Consider the following 24,683-nt stretch of genomic DNA (forward strand, 5'->3'; position numbering starts at 1 on the left):
GTACGCAATGACGGGGAGGGACCCCGGCGTGCTACCACGCTCCTGTCACGCTACCCATGAGCGTCTTAGTGGAGCACCACCGAGCAACCTACCATACACACCCTTAGTGCTGTGCCACAACCCATGCAGTGATCACGTTGTGTGCAGGCGCATGTAGCCGGCCAACGAGCTCAACAATAATGGAGTCGTCAATCGCCCAGCATGCAATCATGCAATACATGTATAACAACTAATCCAGTATAGAAAGAAGCACAATGAATACCTCTGTCTCTATGAACACCAATAAAAATAGCCAGAAAGAAAAACATGTCAGACTAATGTATAGCAGCTAACAGTAGAAGCATGTATCAAGTATCAACTACACTAAACCCAGGGAAAGTGTTATACTACCAATCACTAGTAATCGCCTAGAGGTATCGAATAAACTATACCCAGGGAAGTGATAATTCTACCAATCACTAGTAATTATATAGAAACTATACATATCATAAGACAATATCGAAAAGATAAGTCAAAGGGTACCCGCCTCAAATAGAATGTACAATCAAACAATCCAAGTCAAGACGCCCGTCTTGAATCAGAGTCCTGCATCACACAACAATATATATAGTTTATTTAGTTAAATCCAAATGAATAGCTAAATAAAATCCCTAAAACTAAATTAGGGCAAAACCCTAATCAATACAATCTCAACCTACCTAATTAAATCTAACAGTCAATTAGGGTTAGCTACCTAATCCCTAATCACCAATAGATTAGAAATCTAAACTTAGATTAAATCTAATAGTTGACTAGGGTTAATTGTCTTAACCCTAATTATTCCATTAGATTAATCTAAGCAATTAAATCTAATCACAATCAACATAACCCTAATTCAAATCTACACATCATGTATCAACTAATCATGGATTAATCCAATGTATTCCTAATCCAATACATGAATCTAATTCATCAACATGTAACAATTACTCTACTCCTTACCTTGATTCTCAACTGCTGGAAGGAGATCCTGCCAAAACAAGAATACCCCACAGAACGGACCAACCTACTGTTGATGCTGGAACCAATCAATCCACAGAACATCACCTTGCTGGAATTCTTCCCACGAAACAGATCAAAATGATATCAAGAAGGAATATCACTGATCAGAACAAGAATAGAGATCAAGCCATGGGAATCATAGATCTAAACACCAACCTAATTAACAGCCTAAGCTTACCACAATCGGTTACCTCTAGAAGGTGTCGCCCAATCCGATCAAAGATGCAACGTACCGAACCTACTGACCCTCAACTAGCCAGCGTCTGCCAAGACCTAGCACCCGCAGAGGAATCAAGATGTCTAAGGAAGAATCGAAGAGCAAGGCCCGAAGCTAGGGTACAGATCAGAGAAATAGAAGAATAAGGTTCAGATACATACCCTTGAAACCCTAATTGACCCTTCACGTCGACGATCGAGTGGATCTCGCTCGACCAGTGGCGTTGTTCAAGAAAGAAAGCGTCAGCAGAATCGAAAAAAGGCTCGGGGAAGACATGATAACAGGAGATCAGGAGGATCCGCCTCCTTGTTCGACCTCTGGCAAGGTTCCGGCGACGAGCTCCTCTGGCGAAGATGACGATCGCCGCAGATCTGTCCACGACAGAAAGAGAGCGTGTGAGCAGAGGGGAGATCGGGGAAGGAGAATCGGCGTTTTAGGGTTGGGGGAAGAATTAAATAAAGGAAATGAATTTATATATTAAACATTTCTTCACTTAAACGGGTATCCCAAACAGGCTTTATCTGTACCCGAAATTAATCCCCTCAAAACCCGTTGTATGAGCTCCGAAAATTTCCCAGAAAACCTCTAAAAATTCTGAAAAAATTTTATAAGGCTATTTCTCAAATAACCCTATTATTTAAATTTTCCGATATCTCACATTCTCCCCTACTAATAAAAATTTGGTCCCCAAATTTCGTTATAACCAACAGCAAACACTAGAATATAACTAAATAGTATAAATGCCGAAAGAAACTCTAACCCACATACCTCAAGTAAACATATGAGGGTATCGAGCTCGGATCGTATCCTCCAGCTCCCAAGTAGCATCCTCGTCAGAATGATGCTGTCGTCCGACTTTAACCAACCGGACCGTCTTGTTCCGCAGTTGACGCTCTCTGTGGTCCAAAATCCGTACAAGAACCTCCTCATATGTAACGTCAGGCTTAATGGGAACTGATATATCTGACAAAACATGTACTGGGTCGGATACGTATCTCCTCAGCATAGATACATGGAATACATCGTAAATGCCAGCTAGAGATGGTGGTAGCGCCAGACAGTAAGCTACTGTTCTAATCCTCTCCAAGATCTGAAATGACCCAATATATCGTGAAACTAACTTACCTCGAAGTCCAAATCTCTTCATCCCTTTCGTGGGTGAAACTCTCAAAAATACATGATCACCAATAGAGAACTCCAGGGGTCTCTGTCGCCGATCAACATAACTCTTCTAACGGTCCTGAGCTTCTGACATCCTCCATCTGATAGTACGAACCAACTCTGCCTCCTGCTGAGCTCTCTGAGATCCTATCAGCTAGGCCTCCCCAACCTCCTCCCAGAGGGTGGGTGTCCGACAAGGTCTACCATACAACGCCTCAAACGGTGTCATCTGGATAGCCGAATGATAGCTGTTGTTGTAGGCGAACTCCACCAAGGGCAGGTGGTCCTCCCGACTGCCTCCGAAGTCCATAACACAAGACCTCAGCAAGTCCTCCAAAGTCTGAATGGTCCACTCTGACTGCCCATCTGTCTGCGGATGGAATGATGTACTGAAACGAAATTGTGTGCCCAAGGCTTGCTGCAGACTCTGCTATAATCGGGACGTAAACCGTGGGTCTCTATCCGATATAATGCTCAAAGGAACACCATGCAACCTGATAATCTCACAACAGTATAGCTCTGCTAATCGATCCAAAGAATCAGTCTTCCGGATCGCTATAAAATGTGCAGATTTGGTTAATCGGTCAACGATTACGCAAATCGCATCATGGCCTCGTTGAGTCCTAGGCAATCCTACCACAAAAGCCATAGTAATGTGCTCCCACTTCCACTCTGGAATAGGGATCCTCTGAAGTAAATCAGCAGATCTCTAGTGCTCAGCCTTCACCTGCTGACAGATAAGACATCTAGCTACAAACTCCACGATGTCTTTCTTCATACTGTTCCACCAATAGGAATGCCTCAAATCACGATACATACGGGTCCCACCTGGGTGGATAGCAAATCTAGAACGATGAGCCTCCTGAAGTAACTCCTCCATGACCGGGTGAGACTGAGGTACACATAATCTGTCTCAGAAATAAACAATACCCTCATCATCTCGTGTAAACTCGGTCTGCTGTCCGGAAGCTATCTGACTGCCAATGAACTGTAAATGTTGATCTCCGACCTGGGCATCTCGAATCCTCATCCTGATCGACGATTGAGCAACCATGGTAACAAGAATACCCTGCTCTGTCCGTCCCTGCTCCTCAAGGCCCAACTCGGAGAATCCCTGAATCAAGTCCGTGACTAAAACTCGGTGACAAGCTAAAGTCCCTCTGGACTTCCTGCTAAGTGCATCAGCAACCACATTAGCTTTACCCGGATGGTAGCTAATAGTACAATCATAATCCTTCAGGAACTCCATCCATCTCCTCTGTCGGAGATTGAGTTCCTTCTGTGTGAAAATATATTTGAGACTCTTATGATCAGTAAGAATCTCAAAAGTAATACCATAAAGATGATGTCGCCAAATCTTCAAAGCAAAGATAATAGCAGCTAGCTCTAAATCATGTACTGGGTAGTTCTTCTCATGCTCCTTCAACTGACGAGAAACATAGGAGACTACCCTACCGTGCTGCATCAAAACAGCACCCAAGCCCTGAAGAGATGCGTCTGTGTAAAGTACGAATCCATCATCACAGAAGGTAAAACCAAAACTGGTGCTGATACTAATCTCCGCTTTAGCTCCTGAAAGCTGGTCTCGCAAGCCTCTGACCACGTGAACTTCACGTCTTTCCTAGTCAGACGTGTCAACGGCATAACAATACTGGAGAAACCCTCAACGAATCGTCTGTAATATCCAGCCAGTCCCAAGAAACTGCGGATCTCCTGGACTAACTTCGGCTACTCCCAGCTAGTGATAGCCTCGATCTTCTGAGGATCTACTGAAATACCTCAGCTTAACACCACTTGTCCCAGAAAACCAACTGAAGATAGCCAAAATGCACACTTACTGAACTTCGCATACAGATGATGTCGTCGCAGAGTCTCCGAGACTATGCGAAGATGCTGCGCGTGCTCCTCCTCAGAACGCGAATAGATCAATATATCATTGATAAACACAATAACAAACTGATCTAGGTACTCCAGAAAGATACAGTTCATCAGATCCATAAATACTACGGGAGCATTGGTAAGCCCAAATGGCATCACCAAAAACTCATAATGTTCGTATCTAGTGCGAAATGATGTCTTCTGAATATCAGAATCTTTGACTCTCAGCTGATGATATCTAGACCGCAAATCAATCTTAGAATATACTGATGTATCTCTGAGTTAATCAAATAAATCCTCGATCCGTGGCAATGGGTACTTATTTCTGATAGTCACTGCATTCAGTTGCCTATAATCGATGCACAACCTCAGAGTATCATCCTTCTTCTTGACAAATAGTACAGGAGAACACTAAGGCGTAATACCGTGGGGTTCTCCACAAGGACACAGGAATACTCCTGCCTGTGCATGCCATATGCAGCTTCTGCAGGAGGAGTTGTTCTCTGCTGACGATGCGAAGATTGGGCTTTCGACCCTCCTCGCTGAGTCCCAGTCTGACCAAATGGTCCTCCCGAAATAGAAACTCTGGAAGCTACATGTTGAGCCTTCAGCGAACAATCTCGGCTCATGTGTCCAGGTAATTTGCAATAATAGCAAACTGATTGTCCCAAGGAGCATGTAGAGGTGATATGATCTCGGGATCCGCATCGGGTGCAGTAAAGGTCACCAGTGGACTGTTTCCGATTCTGCTGAGCAGACCGGAAACATCCAGATGAATATCGCCCTGACTTCTGGGGTCGTCCAAATAACCCAGAAATACCCTGACCCGACTGAATACAATTGCTCTGCTGCTGTCCCGTAGTCTGCAGTTATTGGATCTGTCCGGAAGTCCGATCAGACTTCCTCTTCTTGTCTGTGTTCACTCTCTAATGAGCAGACTCAATCATAAGAGCTCTATCCAGTGCCTCTGTGTATGATGAACTACCAAAACCGGCAATCTTCACCTGAAGATGCCCGTCCAGTCCTTGGACAAACTGAAGCATACGAGATCTATCCTCGGCAACTAACTCAAGACAGAATCTGGTCAACCGATTAAATTCGCCATTATACTCCATCACTGAGCGATTACTTTGTCGAAGACTCAGGAAATCTTGCCGACGTGTCATCTGATATGCCCAGGAAAAATACTGACTCTCGAATGCCTCCCTAAATCTCGTCCAGGTAATATGCTGCTCGTCTATAATCGAGCGCTGCGTGTCCCACTAGATCTGCCTCATCTCGTACCTCAAGTACGCAGTAGTAGGCATGACTGGATGGGGTACCGGGTATACTGAAGGTGATACCACTAGTGGTACAGTCGAGGTATGTACCTCTGAAGTCGGAACCGTCGGGATCTTATAATCCGACGTGCCTATAATATCCTGACGAGTCTGTCCCTGACGGGCAGGCTCGACCCTAGCAGATATCTCTGGAGACTCTGTCTCCGGAGAATCTATCGCCCTCTTACGTGGACGACCACGTCTCGGTACCGGAACACGTGTATGTGTCATATATGTAAACAAAATTTTACCGAGATATCACTACAGGTATAATAACTATAAAATTACCTAAGTTTACCTGTTTGCCGTCTGGAGATGTCCTGTCGCTGCTTAGTCTCCCAAATAAAACCTCGACAAAACATACCTCGGAATTCCGAATCGAAAAATCGATGGAAATCCATACAATCCGAAAATATCCAAATACGCTCACAAACTCCAGAACACAAAAATCCGAAATTGGAGCCTAGCTCTGATACCAAATAAATTGGTATCAAATAAACTCAAAAATCCGGAACAGGTATCGCAAACCTGCTTTGATACCAAATAAATTGGTATCAGATAAAATCCCGAAAATCCAGAATGTCTAGCAAGTATCGTAACCTGCTCTGATACCAAAAATATTGTCACGCCCCAGGTAGTCCCTGCCAGAAGAAATTTCGGCAGCATCATCTCTGTACGGGTGACAATATGAATCTCAGAATACATATATCCATCCATCCATCGGCCCACACGGCCGGAACAATACAATACAAACACTATAACAATCCACGCAGTTTATATAACAATCCACGCAATTTAATATGAAGAAAAGACGATATATAAATCATCGCAAATATATGTATAACATCCTACTCCACTACAACGAAGAAAACGAAATCCACGAAGTAATGAAAATATCCACAGCGGAAAATAAAAGTAGCAAACCCAAAGGTTTAACATAAAGTCCACAATACAAAACTCATATCACAAGTGTAAAAATGTATTAACGAAAATAGAGATCGACTACAGAAAATCCTCGCGACAAGGAGGCTAGCGACTGAAATCTCTCCTGACGGCCTCAACCTGAAAAATAGCAATATAACGGTGTGAGTCCAAAGAACTCAGCGGGTAATCCAATAGATATGTACAACAACATATAACTACCAGCAATAATCCTACGGTACATTATCCTAACAGTACAACATATAGTACAATCTCTTAACAGTATAACAGGTATGCATAACTGAATAAACTGCAGTAACCAACAATAAGCATGTAATACAGTCTACTGCAAGAATAATAAGAAATGCATAACTGAAATAAACTGTACTCACCTGCGAGACTTGTGCAACTGACTGTGAACATACACAGATAAAAATAGTCAGAGCAAATAAGTATATAGCCTGTATGCATGTCAATCATATGCAGTCACCAAAATGCATCATCCGATATGCAACAATCACAATAAATGCAACCTGATCACCCCTGACGTCAGTCAGCCATCTCACACACAATGGTGAGACCGAGTGGGTAGGGATGTGACACCGTGCACTCTTCCGTCACTACCCCTGAAGAGTGACCGAGTGGACGGGATGCTGTCGGAGTACACCTATCCTCCTACCTCAAACATAGTGAGGGAGCGCAATGTTCTCATCTCCCGGTACGCAATGACGGGGAGGGACCCCGGCGTGCTACCACGCTCCTGTCACGCTACTCATGAGCGTCCTAGCGGAGCTGTCACGCCCCAGAGGAGTCCCTGTCCGAGAAAATTTCGGCAGCATCTCCCCTGTACGGTGGACAATCTGAAACTTTTCTACATCTCACAAATACCTCAGCCACAGGCGGCTGGAATAACAACAGTAAATAAAATCAATCACCACGCAGTTTATATATGTATTCAGCCTCTGCTGTCACAACCACACAGTTAATAAAAATAAACAACATAGTAATACTCTGACTCGAAATCAACCCTACTCAACTACACTCGTAAAGCCCAAATCCGATTTTTTTTCTTACCTCTTCTGCCGTCCAGGCAGGCATGTAGTAGAGTAAATCCAAAACATACTAAAAGTCCATCCAACGGAAAGATTCCATACAATATCCATATGTAAGTCCAAAACAAAACTAAAACAAAGTCTGATAGCGAAAAGCTAGAATGAAACAACAACTCAAAAACCAGCAGAGGAGTAGCACTACGTGCTGTGGGAACTAGCGACTGGAACTCCCTCCTGACAGCATCAACCTGAAAATAACAACAATGGAGGCGGGGTGAGTCCAACACTCAGCAGGTACAATTGATATGCAAAGTAAAGAAACAACACCTAGCACTAATCATGCGTACAGTCTCCTGATAAGAAAGATAAAAATGCATCTGAAGTAAACAGGAGAATCTGTACTAACCGGTCCCGAGTATAAGGTCAAACAGTCCGGTGGTATAGGAATCCTATGCATGTCAAACATAGGTATCCTAATAATACGCAGATATAAATGCAGGAACCACAAACACAAGCAATAAATGCATCATGCATACGATGCCAATGCCTGGTCACCCTGACGCCAGTCGATCATCTCATACAAAAGTGAGGCCGAGTGGGTAGGGTGTGACAACCATGCACTCGACGTCACTACTCCCGATGAGTGACCGAGTGGGCGGGATGTTTGAGTACACCTATCCTCCTACCCCAAATCATAGATGGGGGAGCACAATGCTCTCAACTCCCGGTACACGATGACGGGGAGGAATCCCTGCCGGATAACACGTTGTGTCACACTACCCATGAGCGGACCAACGGTGCCTAACAGAGTCCCTGCTGCAACACATTCTGCCTAAATCGACCACTAACCCATGAGTGGTGGTGTGTGCAGATCCATGTAACTGGCGATGTGCTCAACAATAATGGAGCGGACTATCGCACAGCATGCAATCATGCAAATGATGCATGGCAATAACCATATAAACATCCTGACCTAATCCATATATATATAGAAAAGTGCACCCTAGGTCAACGAATCATATCGAATCAAAGGTACACAGAATGTATAAAAACCTAGGTCCTGAACACGGTGAAGCATGGTATATCACTACCCCCTATAAGCATGTATAAACAGGTAAAATATACATGAGATGCAAACCAATCAATCAATCAAGCATGTACCAAGATTTGGGTAGTGATTAACCGAAACAGATAAGAAACACAATTAATACAACATGTTAATTTCATTACTAAGCATATCAAAGACAAAAAAGTCAAAAGTACCCGCCTCCAATAGGAAAAGTCCAATCAGTCCAAATCCGACGTCGAGATACTCGTCTCGCGTCAAGGTCCTGTGATAAATCGTACAATTTAGCTAATTTTTATTATAAACAAAAATAGCTAAACTAAATCCTGATCCGATTAGGAAGCTAGAGTATCAATTCCATTTAAATCTAAGTCTATACTTAAATCAATTCTAGTGGCAATTCAATCTTCAACTTACCACCAGATAACCCAACCATAAATAAACAACTAACCACAATATCCAATTTAATCCTTGATCTACAACTAAACATAGTTAATCCACTAAATTAGCACCTCTTGTTAACATTAACGAATTCCAGATTCATATAACCCATCAACACATGATTCATTATTTAACTACCACACGTAGCTAAATTCCTACAACATACCTTGAAGTCACAGCCCTGTTGATTGTTGAAACAGGAGTGCTACTAGTTGAAATTTCTGTCGTAACCAAGAAAACCACAACAAGTCCTCCCTATTCCCCTTACCCCTAACTAAAATCACCACTCTGCTGTAAAGAACAGAGTGACACCAGCAGTGGTGAACCAGGGCACAGCAGCAACACAGAGAGAAGAAATCCACCAACTGGTCCAAGCAAGATCAAAAACTGAGATTATGAACACAGATCAAGCCATAACCCAAATTCCACACCACACAACTTACCTCCAAAACCAACTAAGGCTCGGCACAGTGGTGGCAGCCGGCCCTAGGGCTCGGCTGGATCGGCGTCGGTGAAGGGAAGAAGGTGTCGCCTAGGGCACGCGGCAGGTGGCCAGGACACCAGTGGAAGTCGGCTGTAGGGCGAAGGAAGGCCGGCGGCAGCACTAGGTCGGTGGCGGTGAAGAAATTCTCGGCGGCGGCACAACCCAATTAGGGCACGGCGTCGCTGTGGTGGCGGCCGAGGAGAGGAGAAGAGGAGAAGGAAAGGCCGGCTGCCGGCGCTAGGGCACAGGTGATGACTATAGAAGGGGTGGCTCCCGGCGGTGTTAGGCTCGGGTGGCTGACGGCTAGGGCACAAATTCGGTGGGGAAGAAGGAAAGGCTTGGCGAGGGAGAAGTATAGAAGAGGAAGAAGAGAGGTCGCGTCGGGGAAGAGAGGAAGAAGAGTCGGGATCGGCGGTTTGGGGGAAATAAAAAGAAAAGGAAAAGGTTTTATAAATAAAACATTTCCTTCATTAAACGGGTATCCCAAATAGGCTTAATCCGAATCCGAAATTGATCCCCTCAAAACCCGTCTTACGAGCTCCGAAAAATTCCATAAAAATTTCTAAAAATTCCAGAAAATTCACTTATCATTATTCGCCATTTTTCGGTATTTTACATTCTCCCCCACTAATAAAAATTTGGTCCCCAAATTTCGTTATCTACCATCAGCAAACACTAACAACAGGTAAAGCGTATAAATGCTGAATAGTAAATTAAATCACATACCTCAAGGGAAAAGATGGGGTATCGAGCTCGGATAGTATTCTCGAGCTCCCCAAGTAACTTCCTCGTCCGAATGATACTGTCATCCGACATTAACCAGCCAAATAGTCTTGTTCCGCATCTGACGCTCTTTCCGGTCTACAATCCATACCGGAACCTCCTCATAGGTGACGTCAGACTAAATGGGAACTGAGTTTATCAGGCAACACGTGAGCTAGGTCTGATATGTATCTCCTCAGTATAGATACACGAAATATGTCGTAAACACCTGTCCGGATTGGTGGTAGTGCCAGACTGTAAGCTACTGCTCTAATAAAAAAAAAAAAAAATTTTTTTCACGAGATCCAGAAAAGTCCAATGTACCGCGGAGCTAGCTTACCTCTGAGGCCAATCTCTTCACCACTTCCATGGGTGAAACTCGCAGAAATACATGGTCGCAAATGGAGAACGCTAAGAGTCTGCGTCTCCGACCAGCATAACACTTCTGGCGATCCTATGCCTCTAACATCCTCCGTCTGATAATACGGATCAACTCTGCCTCATGCTGAGCTCTATGAGGTCCCAACAACTGGGCCTCACGGATTCTCGTCCTGATCGACGACTGAGCAACTATGGTAACAAGAATACCCTGCTCGGTCTGTCGCTGCTCCTCAAGGTCTAACTCGGAGAAACCCTGAATCAAGTCTGTGACCACAACTCGATGGCAGGCTAAAGTCCCTCTAGACTTCCGGCTAAGTGCATCAGCAACCACATTAGCTTTTCCCGGGTGATAGCTAATGGTACAATCATAATCCTTCAGGAACTTCATCCATCTCCTCTATCGAAGATTAAGTTCCTTCTGAGTGAACATATATTTGAGACTCTGATGGTCAGTGAGAATCTCAATGTAATATCATAAAGGTAATGCCGCCAAATCTTTAGGAAAAAAATAATAGCGGTCATCTACAGATCATGTACAGGGTAGACCTTCTCATGCTCCTTCAACCGACGAGAAACATAAGAGACTACCATATCGTGCTGCATCAGAACAGCGCTCAAACCCTGAATAGATGCGTCGGTGTAGAGGACATATCCGTCCTCTCCAAATGGTAAAAACCAAAAATCAAAGCCGACACTAGTCTCCCCTTCAGCTCCTAGAAGCTGATCTTGCAATCCTCAGTCCAAGTAAATTTCACGCCTTTCATGGTCACGCGTGAAAGTAGCATAGCTATGCGGAAGAAACCCTCGACGAAAGTCTGTAATATCCTGCGAGTCACAAAAGACTGCGGATCTCCTACACTGATTTCGGCTGCTCCCAACGGTAACAACCTCTATCTCCTGTGGAACCACGGTACACTCCTACTAGTGACCGTGTGTCCCAAACATCATAATAAAAGACAATCCAAACCAGCACTACTGATAATCACATATAGATGTTCTCGTCGAATCATCTCTAGATCTATGCAAAGGTAGTGTATGTGACTCACCTCGGATCCGTAATAGATCACAACATCGTCCACAAAGATAATGGACACCTATCCAAACATCCTCGACATACCAGGATCATCGAGTCCCTGAAAACATCTAAGGCACTGTAAGCCTATATGGCAAAAACCAATACACATAATGTCCGTATCACAGACATTCCTATCCATAAGATCTCCAATAATAAATCGAAAAATCTGATCATCAATAACATAAATCACCAAAGAATAAATCCTCCAGGGTGAGAGCAACGCTCCATCACAGAGAAACACCACATATGTGGGAGCAACGCTCTACCACAAGAAATCCTCAATATGTAGGAGTAACACTCCACTACAAATAATCCATAACATGTATCTGCAATAGATATGGGAGCAATGCTCCGCTACAAGCAATCCGAAATATGTATATGTGGGAGCTCCGCTCCACCACAAACGATTCATAAGTGTCCAAGGCACCTAACTATCTAGCTAGAGACTGCACAAGACATCTCTCTACCACAAATCACTGTGGGTAAGCCTAGGGTATAACCACCCAGTAAGCAAATCAAATCCATAGTCAACTCTATCATCCTCCTAGTGGGTCGGTCACCCACTAATGGGAGAATTAGTTGACAAGGTAAAACAACCAATATCATAATGTAGACATTTAATATTCTACATTTAACATACGTAGAATCATCATGATGCTACCAACCATACATCTGACACACGTGTACACACAACATATGTATGATCGACATAATCCTCCAATTAGTGCACACCAAAAATACTCACATCATAGGTATAAATCACCGTGATACCTCCAACAATGTATACCGAACACGTGTGCATAATCAACGTAGTATAATCAACAATACACCTCCAATAATACTCACCTAACACATACCAAATGAGTATAATCACTTTTATACTTCCAATAAAGTCTAATTGACACAAGTGTATTCACAAATCAAATATAATCAACAAGATACCTCGAATATTACATCGAACACATCTGCATCTACCATAACACCGGTTTAATCAACATGATACCTTCCATATTACAATCAGCATAATCTCAATGATGCAATCGGCCAGTCTACCACAGGACTCCTACAACACATAATAATCATATCTACACACCACATAAACATGCATAATCAACATATTTTAAATCCAATCTACCACACAAACCCTACGCCACCTTTTAAGTTATCCTACAAGGTACATACAGTCAAAATTTAAAGTACCCATGGAATAAGATACATCGATCCTCTATCGACTGACCAAAACGACAATAGTATATGGCTAATTCAGTCCTTTCCCACGTCAGTATAAGCTAGGTACTCGATGTGCTCAAGATATCCAACTAAGCACGAATAACCCAAGATTCAAACATCTAAAAGTAAAGTAGGTCAATCCCCTACTGATCGGATCAACAAAACTAATCGGTCATCTACTAACTAATCAAGAATAAATAAAGCCTCTACAAGCATCTAAGGTAAATCGATCACGACTACCCAAGTCAACAAACATCAATCTATCTTCTACTGACCGATCTAACTAGAGTAAATCAATTATCTACGGATGAAATTAACTAAGATAACCTGGTATATTACTGGCTAGGTCAACATAAAGATATAGATACTATCCACTACCCAGCTAATAAAAGCAGAGGCTGGTATGTGCCTCAATCTTCTTACCAACTAGTAATAACATAAGCTAAAAATTACTGGTGTATGATATGATAAATCACCAGAAACTGTAACCCTTAATCTCTATCAAGGTCGATCATCATCAGGGTTTTACCTAATACACAAAATATCTACTATCTCAACTAGACAGGTACTAGTAAAGAGTGCTAATACATGTTATAAACCATAATAGTCAACGGTGCATATACTAACAAAAATGTAGGATAACAGTATACCAACATACCTCCTATAGCTTGGATATGTCCTGCTGCTGCCAGGTCCCAAAACCCGAAAAGTCACCTCGAGAAGACCAAAACAGAAAATCCGAAACACCGAGAAAATAAGACTCGTAAGCCGATCTCTGATACCAAATAAATTGATATCAGATAAATCTCGAAAATCCAAAACACATAGCAAGTATCGTAACTTGGCTCTGATACCACTAAATTGTCACGCCCCAGAGGAGTCCCTGTCCGAGAAAATTTCGGCAACATCTCCCCTGTACGGTGGACAATCTGAAACTTTTCTACATCTCACAAATACCTGGAATAACAACAGTAAATAAAATCAATCACCACGCAGTTTATATATGTATTCAGCCTCTGGCTGTCACAACCACGCAATTAATAAAAATAAACAACATAGTAATACTCTGACTCGAAATCAACCCTACTCAACTACACTCGTAAAGCCCAAATCCGATTTTTTTCTTACCTCTTCTGCCGTCCAGGCAGGCATGTAGTAGAGTAAATCCAAAACATACTAAAAGTCCATCCAACGGAAAGATTCCATACAATATCCATATGTAAGTCCAAAACAAAACTAAAACAAAGTCTGATAGCGAAAAGCTAAAATGAAACAACAACTCAAAAACCAGCAGAGGAGTAGCACTACGTGCTGTGGGAACTAGCGACTGGAACTCTCTCCTGACAGCATCAACCTGAAAATAACAACAATGGAGGCGGGGTGAGTCCAACACTCAGCAGGTACAATTGATATGCAAAGTAAAGAAACAACACCTAGCACTAATCATGCATCATCTGATAAGAAAGATAAAATGCATTTCAAGTAAACAGAAAGTTGTACTAAACAGGTCCCGAGTATAAGGTCAAACAGTCCGGGTATAGAAATCTCGTATGCATGTCAAACATAGGTATCCAAACAATACGCAGATATAAATAAATGCAGCAAACACAGCAATAAATGCATCATGCATATGAATGGTCCTGGTCACCCCGACGCCACCGATCATCTCATACAAAAGTGAGGCCTAGTGGGTAGTGACAACCGTGCACTCGGACGTCACTACTCCCGATGAGTGACCGAGTGGGCGGATGATGTCGAGTACACCTATCCTCCTACCCCAAATCATAGATGGGGAGCACAATGCTCAACTCCCAGACACGATGACGGGAGGAATCACGGATAACACGTTGGTCACACTACCCATGCGGACCAACGGTGCTAGCAGAGTCCCTCGCCGCAACACATTCTCGCCTAAATCGACCACTAACCCATGAGTGGTGGTGTGCAGATCCATGTAATCATGGCGATGTGCTCAACAATAATGGAGCGGACTATCGCACAGCATGCAATCATGCAAATGATGCATGGCAATAACCATATAAACATCCTGACCTAATCCATATATATAGAAAAGTGCACCCTAGGTCAACGAATCATATCGAATCAAAGGTACACAGAAGGTATAAAAACCTAGGTCCTGAACACGGTGAAGCATGGTATATCACTACCCCCTATAAGCATGTATAAACAGGTAAAATATACATGAGATGCAAACCAATCAATCAATCAAGCATGTACCAAGATTTGGGTAGTGATTAACCGAAACAGATAAGAAACACAATTAATGCAACATGTTAATTTCATTACTAAGCATATCAAAGACAAAAAAGTCAAAAGTACCCGCCTCCAATAGGAAAAGTCCAATCAGTCCAAATCCGACGTCGAGATACTCGTCTCGCGTCAAGGTCCTGTGATAAATCGTACAATTTAGCTAATTTTTATTATAAACAAAAATAGCTAAACTAAATCCTGATCCGATTAGGAAGCTAGAGTATCAATTCCATTTAAATCTAAGTCTATACTTAAATCAATTCTAGTGGCAATTCAATCTTCAACTTACCACCAGATAACCCAACCATAAATAAACAACTAACCACAATATCCAATTTAATCCTTGATCTACAACTAAACACAGTTAATCCACTAAATTAGCACCTCTTGTTAACATTAACGAATTCCAGATTCATATAACCCATCAACACATGATTCATTATTTAACTACCACACGTAGCTAAATTCCTACAACATACCTTGAAGTCACAGCCCTGTTGATTGTTGAAACAGGAGTGCTACTAGTTGGAATTTCTGCCGTAACCAAGAAAACCACAGCAAGTCCTCCCTATTCCCCTTACCCCTAACTAAAATCACCACTCTGCTGTAAAGAACAGAGTGACACCAGCAGTGGTGAACCAGGGCACAGCAGCAACACAGAGAGAAGAAATCCACCAACTGGTCCAAGCAAGATCAAAAACTGAGATTATGAACACAGATCAAGCCATAACCCAAATTCCACACCACACAACTTACCTCCAAAACCAACTAAGGCTCGGCTGTACCTGATGGCCGGCGACAGTGAAGGGAAGAAGGTGGCCAGGACACCAGTGGAAGTCGGCTGTAGGGCGAAGGAAGGCCGGCGGCAGCACTAGGTCGGTGGCGGTGAAGAAATTCTCGGCGGCGGCACAACCCAATTAGGGCACGGCGTCGCTGTGGTGGCGGGCGAGGAGAGGAGAAGAGGAGAAGGAAAGGCCGGCTGCCGGCGCTAGGGCACAGGTGATGACTATAGAAGGGGTGGCTCCCGGCGGTGTTAGGCTCGGGTGGCTGACGGCTAGGGCACAAATTCGGTGGGGAAGAAGGAAAGGCTTGGCGAGGGAGAAGTATAGAAGAGGAAGAAGAGAGGTCGCGTCGGGGAAGAGAGGAAGAAGAGTCGGGATCGGCGGTTTGGGGGAAATAAAAAGAAAAGGAAAAGGTTTTATAAATAAAACATTTCCTTCATTAAACGGGTATCCCAAATAGGCTTAATCCGAATCCGAAATTGATCCCCTCAAAACCCGTCTTACGAGCTCCGAAAAATTCCATAAAAATTTCTAAAAATTCCAGAAAATTCACTTATCATTATTCGCCATTTTTCGGTATTTTACAGGAGCACCACCGAGCAACCTACCATACACACCCTGAGTGCTGTGCCATTGCCCATGCAATGATCACGTTGTGTGCAGGCCGATGTAGCTGGCTGACGAGCTCAACAATAATGGAGTCGTCAATCGCCCAGCATGCAATCATGCAATATGGTGCATGCGGCTACAGTATATCATACCTGAACATATCCTCCTCCATACATCGGTGCTAGAAAGGTAAACAAATATATAACCATGATATAAACAATATACATCCAAGAACACATATACAACATGCATAGCAACTAATCTAGTATAGAAAGAAGCACAATGAATACCTCTATCTCTATGAACACCAATAAACATAGCCAGAAATAAAAACATGTCAGACTAATGTATAGCAGCTAACAGTAGAAGCATGTATCAGGTATCAACTACACTAAATCCAGGGAAAGTGCTATACTACCAATCACTAGTAATCGCCTAGAGGTATCGAATAAACTATACCCAGGGAAGTGATAATTCTACCAATCACTAGTAATTATATATAAACTATACATATCATAAGACAATATCGAAAAGATAAGTCAAAGGGTACCCGGCTCAAATAGAAGGTACAATCAAATAATCCTAAGTCAAGACGCCCATCTCGAATCAGAGTCATGCATCACACAACAATATATATAGTTTATTTAGTTAAATCCAAATGAATAGCTAAATAAAATCCCTAAAACTAAATTAGGACAAAACCCTAATCAATACAATCTCAACCTACATAATTAAATCTAACGGTCAATTAGGGTTAGCTACCTAATCCCTAATCACCAATAGATTAGAAATCTAAACTTAGATTAAATCTAATAGTTGACTAGGGTTAATTGTCTTAACCCTATTATTCCATTAGATTAATCTAAGCAATTAATCTAATCACAATCAACATAACCCTAATTCAAATCTACACATCATGTATCAACTAATCATGGATTAATCCAATGTATTCCTAATCCAATACATGAATCTAATTCATCAACATGTAACAATTACTCTACTCCTTACCTTGATTCTCAACTGCTGGAAGGAGATCCTGCCGAAACAAGAATACCCCATAGAACAGACCAACCTATTATTGATGCTGGAACCAATCAATCCACAGAACATCACCTACTGGAATTCTTCCCACGAAACAGATCAAAATGATATCAAGCAGGAATATCAATGATCAGAACAAAAACAGAGATCAAGCCATGGGAATCATAGATCTAAACACCAACCTAATTAACAGCCTAAGCTTACCACAATCGGTTACCTCTAGAAGGTGTCTCCCAATCCGATCCATGATGCAACGTACCGAACCTACTGACCCTCAACTAGCCAGCGTCTGCCAAGACCTAGCACCGGCAGAGGAATCAAGATGTCTAAGGAAGAATCGAAGAGCAAGGCCCGAAGCTAGGGTACAGATCAGAGAAATAGAAGAATAAGGTTCAGATACATACCCTTGAAACCCTAATTGACCCTTCACGCCGGCGATCGAGTGGATCTCGCTCGACCAGTGGCGTTGTTCGGGAAAGAAAGAGTCAGTAGTATCGGAAAGAAGGCTCGGGGAAGACCTGATAACAGGAGATCAGGAGGATCCGCCTCCTTGTTCGACCTCTGGCAAGGTTTCGGCGACGAGCTCCTCTGGCGAAGATGACGATCGCCGCAGATCTGTCCGCGACAGAAAGCGAGAGCGCGTGAGTAGAGGGGAGATCGGGGAAGGAGAATCGACGTTTTAGGGTTGGGGGAAGAATTAAATAAAGGAAATGAATTTGTATATTAAACATTTCCTCACTTAAACGGGTATCCCAAACAGGCTTTATCCGTACTCGAAATTAATCCCCTCAAAACCCGTCATACGAGCTCCAAAAAATTCCCAGAAAACCTCTAAAAATTCCGAAAAAATTTTATAAGGCTATTTCTCAAATAACCCTATTATTTAAATTTTCTGATATCTCACATAGATGACAATAAGCTAGTGAATCAAATTAATCTTATGAAACTGAATGAACATAGTATCTCTTCTTCAGTCCAAGGGACTCCTTTTTTTTTCTTTCTTGATCCGATGCACATGCCCCTGACCTCTTCCTACCGATGCAATAAGGTTGCTTCATAGTTTCATAGCCATAATCGCTATCCCACTCCACACAAAAAGAAGAAGAATCATAGCCAGGACACGAAACCGTCCCACTTCTATCTTGCTCATATCCTCCAACAAATTACGGTAATAGCTCTTGAACTCCATTCTCTCTGAACTCCATCTTTCTACTGTGCTTCTCCTATATTATAGTGTGACAATATTAAATGGGCATACCTTACTGTAAATCCTATTTTCATGCTCATTCCAAGCATATTGAGATTGATTTTTATTTTATCGTGAACGTGTAACAACTCACAACTTTTTATTTTTTACATCTCTACTTAAGATCAAATTATTGATATATTCATCAAACTATTGTCCAGACAATGCTTTACCAAATTGGCAATCAAACTTAATGTCCAAGAACTCCCATTGAATTTGTCGAGGGGTAATGACAACAAAGAAGATAATAATAGATAATAATCTTAAATTGATTTCAACCATATCAGGTATCATAATCAAATTCGGCGGGAGTCAATAACATAAGACAATATTTTTAAATTTATCATATTCATTGCTATAATTATAAATATTATTATACACTAAGGTGCGACTTCTAGTAAGCTTCTAGACACAGCACCAGAGGGAATTGGACAATGATTAAGTTAATATATTGCAAATAGAAGTTGATCAAATGCAAACAGCCACAAAGATGAATAGTGCCAGAAATCTAGTGTTGGTGCTATCACTAAGATCAGTCTTTCTCGTCCATCCTGCTCCTGTGTGATATGGATTTGAGAAACTCAGGAATTTCAATTCATTTCAACCCATGGGGAATGATGAAGATAAATACAAGTAGAATCCAGCATGAGTAATGAGGCTACTTCGATGCCTTAAACCTCACTTAATCGGCTCACAAGGTGACATTTCTATTGCACAAGACCACAATTAGGATTCAGAGAAAAGTGTCAATACCAGTATCAAACCAGACTTAAACAGACGAATTCTAGTCACTGTCAGAGTCGCATAACAAGATTGCAGGATGCCAGAATTTGAAGAATTTCAGCAAACAAATGGATGGTACGGCACGATGACTGAGAGTTTATGGTGTTTCCAAATATCAAATAGTTCAATAAGTTGAAGAGACTCATATAAGCCAGCCAGGTTAAGATCAATGGTTCAGTTAAACAACCAAGTATTGTCATAGCCATTGAGTGCATAAATCTAAGAAATTATAAGTTTGACAACAGGAACAAGATACTGCAAATGACCCATTATTGTCCAAGCATGTAGCTGCCTCGGCAAAAAGTGTCAGTATAATAATTGCTAAGAGCTAGTGACAATATAGAGATATAGGCAGTTCTTTTAAGCATAACATTCCATATAAAATTTTAAGTACTTTCATTGGATAATGGATAATAATAAACATGTAAAAAAATTAAGAAAATAAAATAGACAGACACAAAAAAATTAAAAGATTACTCACATAGAACTATTTTAAAGTGTATTAATCAATACATTTTTAAGATTTTTGATGAAATAAAAAATATATTTCTTTTCACTTTTGGAGGTACATGATGTATCAAGAATCTCAATAACAAAAAAAAATTGAAGGAAAACTTATATTACAACTATCACTCAATATCAAATTGTTTATTTATTGCATAAACTATATATACACCATAAAGCAACACAAATTTCTCACACAACATAGTAATAATCCTTAAAAAGAGAAAAATCATAGTATATCCAACAATAAAATAAATCGCGGTGTGACATAAAATAAATCACATATATGTGAAGAACTTCATAAGGCATGAGAGATGCACCTTTAAACAATAACTATGATCTATGCATGCTCAGCCATCACCCTCGACTTTCATCCTACAATCAAGAGATTAAAGAATTCAATATTACCAGTTATTTTAGAAGTATTCCAATCACTATTATCACATTTGAATTACAAATACAATTGTGTTGCTTATAAAACCGTTGCTGCAAACAAAGCATATATGTGGCCTTTCGATAGTATACACTTAATCAAGAAATATATATATTAAATGTCTAAATTTTGTCAAGAATTTTTTTTCATGAGAATTCTGAAAGCTCTAAGGATTCCATATATGGAAAATCTTTTTGAAAATGAGTATATGATGGGATTGAACAACTTGCTTACTAAATTAGAATATCAAGGTTAGCATAAAGTGGATGAGTTTCATAAACACTATCACTTTTCAATAATTAGCTAAATTAAATAAAAATAAATAAACTTTTTTACAAAAAAAAAAAAGAAATCATATTATATCCCAACAAAGACATAGTTTAGCTGTGCAACTATAGAAATACATATAATGATCTGTTATTTTATTCAACTCAAATGATTTTCTAACTTACCTTTCGGAGCCTATTCAATATCAACATTTGGAACATTTGAGATGATCGGCCAATCTTCACCAGTCTCCCTTGCGCATCTACTTTTCAATCGTGGGCAACCGACAATCTTCAACGTTTTCAACATATGTAAATTCTTCAAATCCCTTGGCACCCTTTCTAATCGTGGGCAGTTCCGGATTGATAGTCTACGAAGAGACTTGAGATGCTGCAGCCAGTCAGGCATGGTCGTGAGATTGGAAAATCCATTTATGTATAGTTGTTCTAGTTTAGTACTGTTTGTTGCTTCTGCTGCCATGAACGACTCCAATTCATCACAACAACAAATACTTAATGCTCTGATTTCGTACTTAAACATTAATTGATTGTTAAGATGTGAACCAAATAGAGATAATATTTTGAGCGTGTGTAAGTATTGCAGTTGCCCACGTAAATCGACCTTGTTGCCACAAATCTCTATTCGGAACTCATCTACTGAATTCAAGATTTGTACGAGTTCTTTTGGCTGCGATATCACACCATTCTGTCGAAAACAAAGAGAACTGAGACTCCCCACTTCCGACGGGAAGAATACCAAATTATCACACTCGTCAATGGTCAATGAACGAAGCATTTCTAGGTATTGCATTTCATCCCTAGGAAGAGATTGGAGTCGTCTGCAACTTATAATTTGTAAGTTTGTCAAGGATGTAAGGTTTCTGATGCAGCCACTTGGAAGAGATGCTATGTCAGGCATCCCCGTTAGTTGGAGAAGAGAAAGAGAAGTGAATCTTCCGATACATGATAGTATGCTCTCGCTGCTTGATATCTCAAGCCTTCGGATTCTAGGAAGTCTCGGTGTACTTTTTAATTTAGGACACCAGAAAATCAACAACTTTTGCAGTAAAGGAAACAACTGATCGACAACATGAGACTCTGACCATTCCTCTAAATTAGACATCCAATTCAAGCTGAGTTCTCGAAGGGAAGGAAAGCCTCTGTAACCATGGAACTCATCACCCAAGTGTGTAATGCCATTCATAGAGTATAAGTTAAGCTTCTTAAGAAACTGTAGATTTCCAAACGGAGGAATAAGCTCACAGTCCCTGCAGTTTCGAAGACTAACTTCAACCAAATTTGGCAACTGTGACTCCATCAACCATACTGGAAATTGTGGGCTACTATAGCCCCATAGTTCTAACCTCTTCAAGCTCGTGTTGGGGCAAAGATCAACAAACATGTCCTTGTCATAACTTTCATTAAACACTATGCACAGTTCATTAAGATTTTTATTCTTCAAGATTTTTCTGCCACCACAAGAATAATTCTTAAAATCTTTTAAAAATTCAATTCTCATTTTTCCATGAAGCTTCAAATTCTCAAGCTCTATAATTGAGCATGCACCAGTCTTGCCACCGGCAATAAAGAGAGGTAAACTTCGAAGATTAGTTAGTCGAGATAATCCACAGGGCATGTGTGTCAATCTAGAATTACTTAGTAAATCAAGATCCCGAAGGTTTTTCATTTCCCCTAACTCTTTTGGTAGCTCTCGAAGTTCGTAATTACATCTGAGATTGAGATACTGTAAATTAGGGAGAAGAGTTATGGAGTCCGGTAGAACTTCAATATGATTCTGTGATAAGTTGAGGTACCTCAAATGTATCAGAATTCCTATTGACGTCGGCACCTCCCTGATGCCACCGTTAGTTAAATCTAACGCCCGCAAGTACAATGGTTTAAGTTCTGAGAAGAGTTCAAGCAGATTGATACTCAAATGTGAAAATGTATATATCTGCATAAAGGTGCGCAAGTACAAAGGTTTCTTGCCTAAGTCCTGAGTCATGTTTGGAAACTTTCTTCCATCTATTTGCAAATGATATGTTCTGTTTCCAAAATTTTCCACCGAGTCTTGATAGGAATTCCAATATACATCTGCAGAGACTGATCGTGCCAGATCACGCATTAAATCATGCATCGTGCACTCGGTTACATATCGAGAAGGTACCAAGAGAAAGAATGATCTCAGCACAAGATCATCAAAGACATGCTCGCCCACTGTTTCAGCATCAAAATTTCCTTCTGAACGTACGAAACCATTTGCTATCCACAGTTTTATCAGTTCATACTTTTTCATCGTAACATCTTTTGAGAATAGGGAAGCAAATGCAAAACACTTCTTTGACCGTAGAGGGAGAGCGTCATAGCTCAACTTTAATACAGCTAACACTTTATCTTCCTGATTTCCCAGCTTCCATATTTCACTGTTCAACACCGAGGACCAGTAATTTTCCTCTCGAGTGCTACGGAGCATGCTACCGAGAGATATGGCAGCCAAGGGAACACCGCCACATTTCTCAACAATCTTTGCACCAATTGCCATTAAGTTTTGATCCACTGTTTGATCTCCAAATGCAAATTGTTGAAACAAGAACAAACAATCACCTCTGGACAACTGTTGTATTTGGTGAGTGGTATTGGATGAGCTCATAATTGAAGAGACCCGTTTACTACGGGTTGTCACTAAAATTTTACTTCCTCTCGCCCCACATGTTAGGGCTGCTTTCAGTACACCCCACTGTAGCTCATCCTCGTTCCACACATCGTCAAGAACCAGCAGAAATCTCTTCCCAGATAATGCTTCTTCTAGCTTCCGCTTCACTAAATCAATTTCTGAGATGTTGACTGATGAACCTCCAGTAGCCAGTTCTAATAAAGACTTCATTATCTTTGTGGGATTAAATTCAGCCCCAACAACTTTCCACATTGTTGGACTTGCAAAATGGTCTTGCACCCTAGCATCATTGTAAACATGTTGAGCAAGTGTAGTCTTCCCTAGGCCACCCGTCCCAACGATGGCAATGACCTTCACTATTCCATGGTTGCTTTCATCATCATCGTCATCATCCTTTGTTAACATGTTGACAATCTTATTCTTCTCTGGTTCTCTCCCTATAACAACAAAGCCATTGCGGGAGTGGGTCTCTCTGTTGTTGAGACTTGGTTCCGACATGGGGATGCTGCCTTGTTCTTGTAGCAAATTGGAAAGAATGGAGTTTTGCAGCAAAATAGAATCCAGGCTGTCTGTTATAGCTTTTATCATGCCACCTACCCTACTCTTAAACGCAACTTGATTATCAGCGGAGAAGAAATCACTCACCGGCCTTAAAAGAGACTTTGATCTCTGCTTCTTCTGGAAGACTTTGGTGTCATAGTAATCCACAACATCCTCGAGATCGTAGGCCAAGTATTTGAGCTTCTTCAGCAACTCCTTCACAGCATCTTCCATCAAAGGGCGGGACTCGATGTGTTGGATCACCGTGTCAATGATCGGGGCCAGCTCCTTGAGTTTCTCCATCTTCCTTTTGGTACCAGTTATGGTCTTGAGTTTCTCGTCGAGTTTGAGGAGAACTGCCACCTTATCGACCATGAAGCGAGACGCAGCACCTACCAAAGCTGCTTCCATAGCTCCGGATGAAGGATGCAGAAGTTGTTTGGTTTGGATCTGGCTAATAACAATAGCTAGCTTGGAGGAGAAAAGAGAAGCAATAATACAATTTG

General features: G+C 41.4%; 1 protein-coding gene and 1 long non-coding RNA gene across 6 annotated transcripts; both read right to left on the minus strand.

Annotated features, from left to right (window-relative positions):
* Positions 1 to 521: 521 nt before the first annotated feature.
* LOC121977887 lies at positions 522 to 1,689 on the minus strand. 3 transcript variants are annotated; one of them, XR_006111080.1, is made up of 4 exons: positions 1,420 to 1,689; positions 1,233 to 1,314; positions 982 to 1,141; positions 522 to 585 (listed from the first exon to the last, which is right to left on the minus strand). It is a non-coding gene; the product is annotated as an uncharacterized LOC121977887 (long non-coding RNA). The 3 variants fall into 3 exon arrangements; XR_006111079.1 differs by having other exon boundaries at positions 982 to 1,098; positions 1,220 to 1,314; XR_006111078.1 differs by having other exon boundaries at positions 1,220 to 1,314.
* A 6,088-nt stretch (positions 1,690 to 7,777) lies between these two features.
* Positions 7,778 to 24,683, minus strand: LOC121976244 (putative disease resistance protein RGA1). 3 transcript variants are annotated; one of them, XM_042528335.1, is made up of 3 exons: positions 21,150 to 24,683; positions 20,585 to 20,639; positions 7,778 to 7,837 (listed from the first exon to the last, which is right to left on the minus strand). In XM_042528335.1, exon 1 carries the CDS (start codon positions 24,586 to 24,588, stop codon positions 21,160 to 21,162), a length of 3,429 nt encoding a protein of 1,142 aa, XP_042384269.1. In that variant the 5' UTR covers positions 24,589 to 24,683; the 3' UTR covers positions 7,778 to 7,837; positions 20,585 to 20,639; positions 21,150 to 21,159. The 3 variants fall into 3 exon arrangements, with proteins under 3 accessions (XP_042384269.1, XP_042384267.1, XP_042384268.1); XM_042528333.1 differs by lacking the exon at positions 7,778 to 7,837 and adding an exon at positions 14,322 to 14,382; XM_042528334.1 differs by lacking the exon at positions 7,778 to 7,837 and adding an exon at positions 15,380 to 15,436.

The sequence above is a fragment of the Zingiber officinale genome, chromosome 4B (assembly GCF_018446385.1).
Source record: "Zingiber officinale cultivar Zhangliang chromosome 4B, Zo_v1.1, whole genome shotgun sequence".
NCBI classification, from domain to species: Eukaryota; Viridiplantae; Streptophyta; class Magnoliopsida; order Zingiberales; family Zingiberaceae; genus Zingiber; species Zingiber officinale.

Bases quoted from the DNA above. Each gene is read 5' to 3' on its own strand.
- LOC121976244 (XM_042528335.1), bottom strand. From the start codon at position 24,588: ATGGAAGCAGCTTTGGTAGGTGCTGCGTCTCGCTTCATGGTCGATAAG.